Source organism: Neopsephotus bourkii, unplaced genomic scaffold (genome assembly GCF_033783945.1).
Source record: "Neopsephotus bourkii isolate Nb327-2 ecotype Australia unplaced genomic scaffold, CSIRO-AGI_Nbou_v1 NB_1370, whole genome shotgun sequence".
Taxonomy (NCBI): Eukaryota; Metazoa; Chordata; class Aves; order Psittaciformes; family Psittacidae; genus Neopsephotus; species Neopsephotus bourkii.
Window position 1 is genome coordinate 249,957 of NW_026901849.1, and position 14,325 is coordinate 264,281.

Consider the following 14,325-nt stretch of genomic DNA (forward strand, 5'->3'; position numbering starts at 1 on the left):
AGCTCAGGGATGCCTGGGTACTTCTGAACCATGGTGGAGTTCAAGAATCAAACACAAGCAGTCCTACAGCCAGGACTGAATGATCACAACAGAACACTGGCACCTTCTGGTGTACCTGGTGGCAGAGGAACAGTCCTAGAGCCAGGAGCAAGGGCAGCACCATCACAAGTCCTTCTCCTTCTTGTATTAAGAGCAAACAGTTGGGTTTTGACGTGTGCATCTACATGGGAACATGTGAGGTATTCTGCTGGGAATGTGGTGCTTGTGACAACCAGCTGATGTGTGGACATCGGCCATAGAGACTGATCCATTCAGATCCACGCCTCCCCAAGCAGAATGACCTTCTAGTTCTGCTTAACTTTATGACGATCTAAAAGCATGAAAAAGCTCAGGGCATTTATACAACATAATAAACCAGTATATACAACATCCCTGCCCACCTTTGTACACAGGTTTCCAACTGAACTATTTGTCAATGTGAAACATTCTCCAACCCACAGAGCGTAGAATCTACTCAACAATGATTTTAGCAAATGTCCCAGCTTTAGAAAGAAAAGGAGAAAAAGAAAGATGGGGTCAAATCTGCAGCTTTGACATCAGGTTAAGTTTTATCTGTTTGCATCAGGAACAGTAATTCACAGATGCTTCAGCAGCCGCAGCACACACTGGACAGTCTACTCCTTTTTAACCACGGAACTCTTATGCAATGTTTCATAGACATGTGAGCTGTAAGAGCACATTCTAGTCAAAACCCAACAGCTGTGAAGTCACCGAGCACTGCAAGTGGAAATAAAACACATGACGCATTGTGGAGAAAGGCGAGACATCTGTAAGCACTTATGCTCAGACAGAGCCGTGCTGCAGAGTGGATGTGGTTAATTACTGCTCAGTACATCAGCCTTCAGCACACAGAAGATGGTGATGAAGGATAAGAGCTGCAGTCTGACCTGTGCCATTGGCCAAGTAGGACTGACATCCTAGCTGGGTTTCAAGGGATCGTTTCTGCCTTATCCCAAAGCCACAGATACTAAATATCTCACCACAGATGGATTGCATAAGAGACAGTTACAGTGAACAGGAAAATGCATAAAATAGGAAAAAAGGAGACCAAGCAGCTCCTCCAAACCAGCCACTGTACAAGAGTGTGAGTAGAAATAAATCCCTTTGTGCAGGATAAAGAAATAAACTATTCCAGCCCACATTTTTCTGCTCATTCAGAACACAGGCTGGAGAACAACTGTTTTCTACTCATTATCCTTTTGCTGTTGCTCAGCTCAGCGCCCAGACTACGAGTCTTGGGGTTTTCTCTCTTAAAAGGAGAATGATTAAGGAACAATGGTTCAAGAAGCATTTCAGAACACTGAGAAGACCCAGGCCATTTGCCATGCAGCTGTGGAACCCGAAGGGCAGCTGACATTAACACACATCGCCCCCTTGTGCTTTTGTTCTGAAAAGGCTTATTTCCTGTTTATGTTGGAATGAAGCTTCAACCGAAGGTTGAGTCCTGAAAGGACTCTTTGCAACAGTACAGAAGTCACAGTGAGAGTTCCTGAGGGAAGCAGGCTCATCGCCGCCTGAATGCACGCGATATCCTCCAGGCATTGGGCTCCTCGTAGCGGTTGTAGAGGGGTTCCAGTCGCTGCTGCTTTTTCTGCTTGCTCAGCTTGGTTGGATCAGAAACCTTGAAGAAAGCTGGTGCAAACTCCACCAGCCAGCGAGGATCAATAGTTGTCACTTCACGCATATACTCCTTGGTGGTCAGCACCAGTTCATGATACACCACCCTGTAAATAGGGACAGCAACTTTGGAACTCAGTTTTTCCAAACAAGAGAAAAGGCAAAGGCTGGAGTATCTAAGCTCGCCCCTTTATCTCCCCTTCACCCTCCTTCAGCATAAGGCTCCTTATGCTTCAGAAGAACACTCTGGAAGAACTATCTTCTTTTTCCTCTCCTAGTTCACAACTGCTCTTCAGTACAGAGCTACTTCATTCCATTTAAAACGATCTTCCTCTCTACCCCGTCCCTAACACTCAGTGTTTTAAACTCACTTCCACAATACAAATACACAGAACTGCTGGCTTCAGGCCTGTCCTTGGCTCAAAAAGTCTATCTCACCTCTGCACAGGCACTAATTTTAACTGCAGAAAGAGCTAGAATGCAACACCCTATACTTTGATATGTACCCTACAAGTAGTGCACACCACAAGCTTTTAACTTACAAAGTCTGAACTGAAACAGAAAATGACATATTGCCTTCCTTACCATTCTGGCTGCCTGTTGAAGAGAGCACTGGATGGGTGGATATAGACTACTTGTTGATCAATTAGTGTCCGATAGCCTTCCTGGGGATCCTTCTTTGCTGCATTTCGGAAGAAGCCACTACAGATAGCTTTCTGGACCCGAACTGTTGCCTTGCCACAGGATACCACATCCAGCTTGTGCCTGCCAGACAAGAATTAGAAAGAAAATTAGAGTTGTTCAGGTCTAACCATCAAGAAAGCAAAGTCTTGTGCTTCTTGCCATGCTCACCTGTCCATAATGCCCAGCATCTGCTTGCGGATGTCCTGGGCTCTGCGTAAGGATCGGGCCTGGATAAAGTTTTCATAGCACCAGGGATTGGAAAACTTATTGTTCTTCCAGGAATTGTAGACAGCCAGTAGAGTGAGGTGGTCACCTTCTGTCTGATGGAACTTGGCTTTCTTTTGATCAGCAAGTGCTTGTTTATCCTAATATATAAAATCATCATCAATCAGAATCAACACAATCCCCGTGCAACATGAAGGACATGAGCTCCCTGTCCCTCCTACCCTGACTTTTCAAGTCTACCAAGAAACAGGTGATGTAAGACTGACAACACAAAATTTGGAGTGGTGAGTGGCTAAGCACCAAAGAGATGAGAATCTGAAGGTCACTGGCTCTCACTAGGCCAAAACCATGTCTGTATGAAAGGAAAGCCCAGAACTGTTCTTGCCAAAGACAGACCCCAGTAGACTTTCCTAAAGTCTTTCCCATGGGTGACAAGGGAGCAATCAGAAGAGGTGAAGGACCTAAGTGGTTCATGCATACAGTAGGAAGTCTATGCATGCACTGAACGAGCTATTTTTTTCCCACTCTAAAAACAACCTCAATTACTCATCATCAAAGGAGCTGAAGCAGCAGCTCTGACCCTGCTCACCTACCCACCTCTCCCCACTTCTCCAGTGTGCAGATAAAACATTCATCAAACACTGTGGCTACCCAGACCAAAATAGAAGTTAGACTCAACTGCAGCAGTTCATCATAATGAAGAAATAATGGATTCAAGAAGAGTCTGCTACTGAGACATCCTACCACAGCACAGGCTGCTGCTTGCTGACTTAAAAGAAATCAGCATAGGGTAGGACAGCCATGATAAAAGTGTATTCTGAAATCTGAAAATTACCAGAGCATTTTGAACTCCAGAGCTCCAGTTGGTTTAAGGTGTAAGGTTGGTTTAAGGCTGTACGTGTTTAGTGGGAAACACAAAAGAGAATATGAGATTTCCAACTTCCATCTTCCCATCTGTAAAGAAACTACTGGCATCCACAGCTACATGATGTTTAACCAAAAGGTACACTGGAAATGTAACAAATGAGCAAATAGTCTAACAAAGCTACAGATTTATTGTGTCAAATATGCTCACTCTGAAGCAGGCACAGAAAACCCACGCAAACAGTAACACTGCTGGTTCCTTACCTTTGGCCGGTAGAACACGTTCTGTACAGACAGCATGGAGACTATTGTCAACATCTCTTCGCTGCATCCCAGATGTACAGACATGATCAGCATCTTACACAGCATAGGCTCCAAGGGGAATTCTGCCATCTGCAAGAAACCTGTTTCAAGATACCCTGCAATATCTCACAAAAACCTTGAGTTCCCTCAGTGCAACAGAGAGCACTGGCCCTTTCTTCCATGCTTCCTTTCCAAAGCAGTGTGCTTTACCCAGAACAGCTTTACTCAATATGAAGCAAATTATTTCTCTATATTCACTATCCCAAGAATATCCCAATACTTATAGTAAATTTTTAGACATTAATAAAAGTAATCCTATGAATAAGGAGATACAACAGCTGCTCCTTAAACAGCAAAAGGTACATTAACTATTGGTAAGTAAAAAACTACCCAAAAAACACAAGAGAATAATAGCAAAAGGAAATCAATAGTGCTAGGCAAGTCCTTAGACAACTACTCTCATGTCACCCCCTGAATATTTACAACCCTGACAGTGCTAAGAAGTATTCTTTTTTGCGTACCCTGCGCCCAAGTCGAGTGAGCAGTCCCTCATCGTCCAGAGCTCCCAGGGTGTACAGCTGCTCCATGGCAGTTATGAGAGTTTCCATTGGGGGAGCATCCATAAAGTCAAAGGAGAGCAAATCATTGATTCCCATGGCCTGAGCAGAGGGAGTGAAGAAAACCCAAGTTAAAACACCAAGAAGGAAGACACCAAACTCCAGCCACAGCCACAACACCACTGAACAGTGAGGCAGACACTTGTTTCTTGAAATGCTTATGATCACATTGGCTTGCTACAAGCTGGTGAAATACCAACCTTCAGGGAAAGTACTGTACTGGCCAAATTTGTTCTCTGGATTTCAGGCACGTTGGTGGTTAGCATTTCATCTCGATAAGCACGCTCTGTATACAGCCTATAGCATTTTCCTGGTCCTGTTCTCCCAGCCCTTCCTGCTCGCTGCTTTGCTTGAGCCTAAAGGGAACAAGGCATCTCAGTGATCAAACAGGCACAGGTGAACACAAGCCAAACAAAATGATCAACTATTCACAATTTTACTTGTATTAATAGGAAGAAATTTCCAATACAAGCCAGGAAAGTATGTATTCCTTAGGCACAGCTTGAAGGAATCTCAGAGTTACCAAAAACGTGGCTTTGTTATTGCCTCGCTTTGCTTTCATGTCCTTGTGTGCCATATCATCATGATACACATTACCAGCAGGGTTAAAAAAGGATGAAGAAATCAAACGCGGAATGCCTACCTGTGAGATTGGTGTAACAACCAGCTGGTCAATTCCAGTCTTGGAGTTATAAACCTTCTGCTTCACAAAGCCAGGATCAACGACATAATATATTCCATCAATAGTCAAAGATGTCTCGGCGATATTAGTGGCGATGACAACCTGCAAACAACAGTGTGATTCAGCAGCAGTTCTGTGTCTGGTTGTCAAGTCAACCTTGATGCTTAACCCATTCTGATGTTTGTTATAACTGCAGCTACTGTCATGTATCATCTAAAGGAGAAATGTGTTCACAGAAGAACAGAAAGGAGCATTACCTATAATCAAAGAAGGACAAGTTTCAAGTGTATCCACATTTGGTTTACATTCGTGTAATATGGGAAAAAGCATGATGTAATCCATAATTAAAACCAAGTGAAAGATCATTGTAAGTTTGCAAACACTCTGCACTGACTACAGGGAGAATTCCTGCCTATCACTCACAGTCCATATTTAGAGAAGAATCTTCCAGAGATTATATCTCTAGTTATTCACTGTTTGGTACGAAATTTACAACCATCCAATGCGAACTGCATATAGATTTCACTGAAGTTAGTATCTCTTAAATGCAGCATTAAAAAGCAGACTGAGAACATTCCAGATGTATAGAGACCTCTGGTGCAAAACACATTTTCAAAGGCTTAGAGAACATGTATATGCATGTACACATGCCTATACACACGCAAAAACATGCTCTAAGTAACATATAAGCCACCTTTTCTCCAAAACTACATTACTTTGTCTGAAGCTGTAACTAACAATCAGAAGATTAGCAGCGTAATACACCCCACCCCACTATTAAAACATGAGCAGAAACTGAAGCCACACCGAGCTGAACTTACCTTTCTGCTTCCTGGTGGGGCAGGGTCAAAGATCCTGGTTTGCATTTCACTGGGTAAAGCTGAATAGACTGGTAGGATAATTAACTCTGGAACATCAGGTCCTAGAGATTTCATCCTCTCATAGAGGATTTCACAGGCAGTGTCAATCTCTTCCTGACCAGTCAGGAACACCAAAATGTCACCTACACAGGAAGTAAATTACAACATCCACAGAATCAATACTGTGCAGTACAACTCCTGCATGACCACATTCCCATCCCTCACCTTTTCGATTCAAAGCAGAATAACCCCAACTCTTGGCTAGCCCTTGTGCAACAACTTAGCCAGAAGCAACTTACTTCAGTCTTTCACCCAATTTTCTCAGCATTTTATTTACTGTATTTTCAAACAACAGAGGATAGTGCTGAGAGCATTTTTCTCATGTTACTAATACATGATCCATGACTTAAAGACCTTGCTTTAGTGTCTGAATCACCAATAAACCTAGACCATTCTCTACTCACCTGGGGGCTCTGTCAAATGGATCTGCATTACTGTAATCAAACTGGCATCCAAATAATCTGTCTCTGGCTCTTTTGTGTACAGGATTTCCACTGGGTACGTTCTGCCAGGAATGGTGAAGATTGGTGCTTCATAGAAATACTGAGAGAACTTCACGGCATCCAATGTTGCTGATGTCACAATCAGCTTCATATCCTGCCGCTTCTGCACTGTCTGTAGCAGCACAGAACATTCTCAAGTTATTTAATGCCTTTGGGACTATCAACTTATGGCACTTAAGCCAGAGAAATATGACCAGTAAAAGCAGATCTAAGGTCTGAGTAGAGGGACAAGTTGTTGCAGTATCCAGAATTTCAAATCAAACCATCCTCTAAGGTGACGTTTCAAACCTACTGCAGAAAGCCGTTGCCAGACAAGGAAAATCACAGCAAGAACACTCCTCTGCTCATCCATTATTATAAATATCCTGGACTGCCAATTCTTATTGTTTCTGCTGAATTTTGCTTACTGTGTCTTCACACAGAGGCTCATCTTATGAAAGTTTGGACTACAAACCCTTTTGAGCATCTGCTTTGCTTCAGAAGAGACTCTTAGAGCACAGGAATGAACCTGACTTGTGTGCCTTTTCCTGTGAGCTCCTACATAGCATAAAGAGGACACCAAAACAATAAATATCAAATGCTGCATTACCTTCTTCAGGAGTCCAAAGAGCACATCTGTGTGTATGGTCCTCTCATGGGCTTCATCCAGCATGATAATGGCATACTGGGTCAGATCAGGATCTATCAAACACTCCCTCAGTAACATACCATCTGTCATGTATTTGATAACAGTTTCAGGGCTAGTGCAGTCTTCAAATCGAATGGTGTAACCAACCTAGGAAGAGGAGTTGCACAGAAACTGAAGCTCCAGAATTAAGTTCTTAGCACCATTAATTCCCAGTTTGATTATTCTTAAAGCTCACTGTACTACCTATACAGGCAGACACACATGGGCACACAAGCAAACTAGCTCAAGACTGATTTTTTTTCTGCTTTTCCTCATGCTTATTTTGACATGATCTGCAGCATGGAAATTCACCTCTTGTCCCAAGCAGCAACCAAATTCCTCGGACACCCTCTTCGCAACAGACATTGCAGCCACTCTGCGGGGCTGAGTACATCCAATCTTTCCTCTTGATGTATACCCTGCCTCCGCCAGGTACTGGGTGATCTGGGTTGTTTTCCCAGATCCTGTCTCTCCAATAACAATCAGGATCTGGTTGTCATGCACAGCCTAGGAAAGGTCATAAAAGAGACACTTGTTAAAATTTATGAACAAAACACAAACCAAACCAACTCAACACAGTGTATGTAGGACTAGACTGAGACCTGCTGCTGACCCAGACAAAAATCACACACATATTCTTACTGATTAAGTCAGCAAACTGCTTAACCATTCATCTCTTGCCAACATGATGCTAGTTTCAGTTTTGACTTACAGTCAATAGATTCATGGATGTTTGTTAAAATATGCAGATACATATTCCTTTAAAACAATTATTCCAACCTACAGTTCTGCACTTAAAATGATCAACTGGCTATTCACATGACAACAAGCCAAACCAAGACTTGATATTACTGCTTGCTCAAACAAGAATGCTGTTCCAAGAGCCTTACTTGTATCAGCTGCTCCTTCAGTCTGAAGATTGGGAGACTCTCTCTCTGCTCAATGATGGAAAGCTGGGTCTTCTTACCATAAGAAGCTTTGTTACCACCAAATGCATGTTTCTTCCACTCTGGGATATCATTGGGCATCATTCCAATACCTCGCATGTTTGCAGCTATTTGTCTTCCATCCACTAGGAAAGAAATAATCTCACCATTACATCTAGGTTCGCACAGTAGAGACCCTGATGGTCCTGCTCCTGTTACCCATCACCCATGCATACCATACTTGTGGATTAAAGTATTTAAGTTGCTACATGCATACTCCCACTATTACATTAATTCCCGTATAAAAAAAACATGCTTCACCACCCAGCACACTTTTCATGGATAGCACGATACATCTGTACATTTCCCTTGACATTCCCATTTCCACTTTAGTGGAAAAGAGTCTCTTCTTTGCCTCACTTGACAAGTGAAGCAGACAAACACAGCATCAAGACATTGCTCCTGGGTTGCTCAACTGTCACAAACACAGCACAGTTCGCAGTTCCACATATTCAGACATACCATCAGGGAGAGGATCCACCCAGTGTGTGTTGAGCCCCATCGGGATGGAATCCATCTCTGCTTCTCTCTGGGCTTGTTTAAGTTCTCGTCTTTCTTTAGCTAAAGCGCTCTGCATCATTGCAGCCTGAGACAAGGAACCATCCGGATTCTGGAAAGCAAGAAAGAAGTTAAGATTTCAAGCACTCCCACTTCTTCAATTCTCTGTCACCACTGGCCTTTAGAAGCTTTAAAGCATGTTAAACTTTTTGTCTATTTAACTTCCACAATATCTCTATTAGCATGGTCTCATGAACTGCCATGGTTATGACTAATATGCAGCATTCCTACACTGTTGAGTCAGAAGGATTATGGGACAGCCAATGAAAAATGAGTATATCTAGACCATCTTCTACTTTCAGAGGGTAAGAAAAAGCACAGCAGAGAAAGAATGTTCTAACACTTCTGTGAAATGGTTGCTGCTGCAGTCTAATACACATTTTGGCTCTATTATTTTACTTCACTGTCACCAGTTGAATAAGAATCCATCTTTGTAAGTAAAGAAAGGATCTTCATTTCAGTGACCATGTTTTTCTGGGCTCTCAGTAATGTCCAGGTGGAAAACTGGTTGTTAAACTCCCAAATATTTAACTAAATCAAGTACATTGGATTTAGCCCTGGATATCACTTACCTTTACTATCTTGATAGGACTCATATCCATGCTCTGTTTAGTATGACCTCGAAGGAACGGTGGCTCTTCCTCAACTAACTCAATCTCCAGGTCCTCATCTGAAATCCAAGTGACATTTGTTAAACATCTTTCAGATACATAAAAGCACCTCCTCAAGCCATGCTTTAAGGGTATTCTGGGTTATAATGTACTTAAAAGGTTTGTGGAAACACCACAAATAAGAATGCACAGACAGGACACATAGAAATGGCACTAATAATAAGGCTAGAGCAACCCTAGTTCCAGATGTTTAAGATCACAACAAACTGTGAGATCTTTCACATTCAGTTATATCATTAGCTCTTTTGGAATCAAAACACATCCAGAAACACAAGGAATTTACAACAACAGTAAGACTATTTGGAAATGGTACCTTCTTCATCATCAACTTTAGGGAGAATCCCAGTCTCCTCATCGAAGTCAGGAAACTCTTCCTTGGAAAGCACATTAGCTGCAATCATCTGGGAACAGAATAAACACAACATGAAGTTGCCCCCATGAACAAACACAACTCATGTCTATGAGGTCTCAGCTCTAATGCAATTAGGAGATTTGTAAAACAGGAACAAGAGAATGTTGTGACTGCAAAACAAAGGAATGGTTCAAGGGCTGAAGCATCTCTGGGAATAGGCTGAGAGAGCTGGGCTTGTTCAGAAGGCTCCAGGAAGACCTTAGAGCAGCTCCCAGTGCCTAAAGCGAATTACAGGAAACCTGGAGAGGGGCTTCTGATGAGGGCCTGTAGGGACAGGACAAAGGGGAATGGCTTTAACCTGCCAGAGGGGAGACTGGGATGAGCTCTTAGGCAGAAGCTCTTCCCTATGAGGGTGCTGAGGCGCTGGCACAGGGTGCCCAGAGAAGCTCTGGCTGCCCCATCCCTGGCAGTGTTCAAGGCCAGGTTGGACACAGGGGCTTGGAGCAAGCAGTTCTAGTGGAAAGTGTCCCTGCCTGTGGCAGGTGTTGGAACAGGATGAGCTTTAAGTTGCCTCCCAACCCAAACCATTCTGAGATCCTATGAATACAAGAACACACCTGTTTTATTTCCCATTTCTCTGGGTCTGAAATCCGGGTGAGGCGCTTCCGTTCAAGGCTGTCATCCTCCACCTCTGGGGCATTCACCAGGGACAGGTGACTGGGTCTGTCTGGGTTTCTCATAGATGTTTCTTCATTGGTTTCTCCAACCAGGTTTCTCCTCCGGTTTGGATTCAAGTCTTCCCCAGTGTCTTGATCAACATCCTACAGATTGATTAATCAGTCTATTTATACTGCACTTGTTATCTTTTAACATTAGTGCTTCCTCTAACACAAGAGAAAAAGGTAAGTACATTTCTCAGAGACACTACTGCCAACACCAGCCAGACACAGAAAATGTTAGTTTCTCATACTAGAAAAGGAAGAAAAACACAGCAACAACTTGGGGTTTGCTGCCACTTAGCTACCACATCAATTAAAAATTTGTTAGGAACATGACATCATAAGACTCTGTAGGAAATGAGTAAGAAGTAATAGGCCATATATATGGAAGACTAGCTCAATGTTTTTTAACTCCTCCTTGAGGGGTTATGCATTAGTTTTCATCAAAAAGAGATAAAAATGGCAAAAAGAGGGATAATCCTTCAAATTCTGGCACCACAAACTTATTATAAGCACTACAGAATGTCTTTCCATACCTTCATGCTCAGGCTGGTTTTGGATCCAGTAAAGGATAAGACTTTAACTTTTACTCTTTGTCCTTTGCTCACCACATCAGCAACATTGGCAACACGTCCTTCTCTTCGAAGCTCTGAGATGTGGACCAAGCCCTCCCAACGCTTCCTGTAGGTGAAGCAGAGGAGCCTGAGATGTCATAAATTATTGCTGACAGTCCTGAAGATCATTCAGAATCCACACTATTTTGTTGTCAACTGACTGTGCATGTTCATAAACTAGCTTTTATAAGAACATTTTCTGCTGAGAGAAACAAACCTTCATCTTGGCATCAACCCCAGCATTCCTTATTGCAGCCTTAGAACCTCTAAGATGCTGAAAGGAAAAGGAATTCGCATAGAACAGTACCAGATTTATTATAAACAGCAGAAAGTACCTTAGTCCTTCCAGTTGCACAAAACATCCAAATTGCATTATACTTGTGACTTTGCCATTGTAGATGTCTCCAATGGCAGGCTCTTCAGGTGGGGGACGGTCAATGTGTTTGTCTCTCCATCTCTCATTGCTCCTCTCAACGTATCTGTCTCGATCTTTACGGTCCCTACTTGGACTCCGAGTTCTGCTCCTTGACCTGTATCTGGATTTCCCTCTGTTCCTATCCCGGGTTCTAGAACGAGACCTAGAGCGAGATCTGTGCCTTCGCCTCCTGTCCCGGCTCCGGCTCCTCCTCTTCTTCTTTGCCCTGAGAAGCAAACAGAACATATTTGCAGTGAAATCCCACATAATTACAGAGAACAGGAAACACCAACTGCCAACACCCAGTCCCCAGACACATGCCAGAAACCTACCGGTGGTCACTGCTCCTCTGCTTGCCTTGCCTGTCTGCACTGGGCATCAGAGCTTCAAGTTCTTTAAGTGCATCAGCTGCCACTTTTACATCATCTTCATCCAGCATAGTCTGTGAGAACAGAGAACTGGTCTGTAAGAAGGCTGATAATCAGTCTACAGAATGAATAACCACTCACATGCCTATTTAGAAGGCATGTAAGAGGAAAAAAGATCAGACATAATACACATTCTAGGAGTATAAAAGTAGTAAAGCTACAATATTGAGACAATTCTACTTTTATACAAAAAAGCTTTGACTCAATACATCAAATTATTACAGAAATATAATATGCAAATCCCTTGGAGCATTTGAATGGCCAAAATGTATATCTAGTTTGTAATCCATCACGAGTTTGAGCACTATTTAAGAAAGGACTCAACTATAACTTCCATGTTCATAAGAGCCTCATCTTCCAGATATCCTGCAAAACAGCTTCCACATGGCAACTGCTGGAACAACCATTCTTGGAAAGTATAAGCAATAATATCAACCTTCTGCTTCTTCTATATTTCATTTCTCACAGTCTGCTTCTCTCCATGCATCAGCAAGAAAACGCTAACATTAAAAAAACCCTGAGACAACTTGAAACTAAGAGAAACATAATCATAAATAAAGTTTTCATAGACAAAGGAAATCTAAAAGCATGACCTTACCCTGATATTGGGATTGTCTGGCCTGCAAAGAGCTGGAAACAATTCCTTCAGCTTTTCCTTCTCTGACTTGGGTTTGACAACTGCATCTGAGAGAGAAAAGAAAAATCAAAACCAAAATAGAAGAGCTTGAGCCTTCTGTTTCACAGTGAATCTGTGAAAGACATAAATGCTTCCAACAGCACACTCAGGGTGGTTTTAGAGCCTAAACAGATTTGCTAATCTACTGCCAGCAACAGAGAACCTCCCACTTCACAGTAAGATATAAAGCCTTGCAAGCCTAGGGCAGTAACTACACCAGTTGCCCAAAGCATGGCCAAAAACTAGAAGACCACCAAGCAAGAGTTTTGGTTTTCCATACCTTTGCTTGTAGAGGATTTTGGTGGGGGCCGCATGGTCTGTATGAGACGGAGCAAGTTACTAATAAGGGAATCCTGAAAAACGGAATGAAATACTTTAGTGTAAAGCACAACTGGAACCCTGACTTCTGTTCTGGGAAAGCACCAGTGAGGGCTTATCGGCACCACAGAAAAAGGGCAATTCTGAAGATTTGGGTTCATTTTTAAAACATATCACTGGACACATCCTAAAAGCATGCAATAAACTGACTCTGAGAACTATTTTGATCATTCCATTTAAGTGACTTTTCTACTTTCAATTACCTTTGTGATCAATGACCTTTGTGAACACCTATTTAATCCAACCACACTCATTCCAAAGGAACTCATGTATTATAAAAACACTTACAGCAACGTTTACCTTCATGGAAAGTTGCTTTTGCATATTTTATATGCTTAAGGAGACAAGCAGAACCCTTTGCAAAGACTACACGAGCTTTTAAACAGGAGGGAGAGGGGGGCCTGGCTGGGGCAGGAATCCCCAACTGCTAAATAGGAGCTTTCCAACTGAAAACAACAGACACTAATCCCACGTTTTCTCTTTAAAACAAGAGGCTTTATGAGATAAAGCAGGCCAAGGAGAACGCGTAAGTAATGCTCAGCTCTCACTCACAGTGAACTCGGCACCATTCTTCAGCAGAACTGCTTTAAACGTCTCAAACGTGGTATTTTTCTCAGCGAGATTTATCACAAACTCGGCTGCGAGGAAAACACAGGGAGGAAATGAGAAGAAATAACTCCGAGGCCGTGTTAAGTGTTTCACGGTGGGGCAGAAGCTGCTCCGCGGCTCTACCTACACCCGGGGCAGCCCCAGCGCTGCTCCCTCCCAGCAGCGGGTCCCCTCCTGTGGCAGGAGCCCCGATAGAAGCATTTCTTCACCCTCACGACCCGTTTTGCGAGGTAAAGCAACCCTTTGCTTCCCCAGTTCGAAAGCCCCTTCGCCAAGCGCGCACAGCCGCCAGGAGCGGCTCCAACAGCCCCGTCCCAGCCCCGCACCACGGCGACGGCCGCTCACCCAGGTCCTTGTCGTTGATGCCCAGGTGATTGTCCAGCTCCGTGCACACCTTGGACACGAGCGACAGGTACTCGAGCTGAGCGAGCTCTTCCACCGCCAAGTCCGCCATGGCCGCGGCGCTCTTCCGCATCCGGGCCGCGGCGGAAGCGTCGTAAGACGGAGTGGGCGGGGCCTCCCGGTGCTATGGGGCCTGTCTGTCACACCGTCTCTATGGTTGTTGCCGGGGGGAAGCGCGGTGCGCAGCCGGTGCCGACAACGGCACAGGGCGGTGCTGCAGCCCCCGGGGCATCCCCTTGCCGTCGCTCCAACAGCTCCACGTCCCCCTTGTGCTCCTGCCCCAGAGCTGGATCAGGGCTGCAGGGGGGCGGTCTCCCCATAGCACACCAGACAGGGAGATTCCCCCCCAGCCCGAACTGCTGTTCATGTTCTGGG

The 14,325-nt window shown here is 43.8% G+C and overlaps 1 protein-coding gene across 2 annotated transcripts; it reads right to left on the minus strand.

Moving 5' to 3' along the window:
• Positions 1-337: 337 nt before the first annotated feature.
• DHX8 (DEAH-box helicase 8) lies at positions 338-14,043 on the minus strand. Of its 2 annotated transcripts, none has more exons than XM_061366984.1 (23): positions 13,894-14,043; positions 13,492-13,577; positions 12,842-12,914; positions 12,484-12,569; positions 11,790-11,899; positions 11,378-11,683; positions 10,965-11,109; positions 10,327-10,530; positions 9,671-9,758; positions 9,259-9,356; positions 8,591-8,738; positions 8,033-8,214; positions 7,455-7,649; positions 7,065-7,250; positions 6,377-6,587; positions 5,874-6,055; positions 5,014-5,154; positions 4,571-4,726; positions 4,275-4,412; positions 3,715-3,843; positions 2,530-2,726; positions 2,263-2,442; positions 338-1,784 (listed from the first exon to the last, which is right to left on the minus strand). In XM_061366984.1, the coding sequence occupies exons 1-23, from the start codon at positions 14,021-14,023 to the stop codon at positions 1,565-1,567; spliced, it is 3,591 nt and encodes a 1,196-aa protein (XP_061222968.1). In that variant the 5' UTR covers positions 14,024-14,043; the 3' UTR covers positions 338-1,564. The 2 variants fall into 2 exon arrangements, with proteins under 2 accessions (XP_061222968.1, XP_061222967.1); XM_061366983.1 differs by having other exon boundaries at positions 12,484-12,575.
• Between the last annotated feature and the right edge of the window lie 282 nt (positions 14,044-14,325).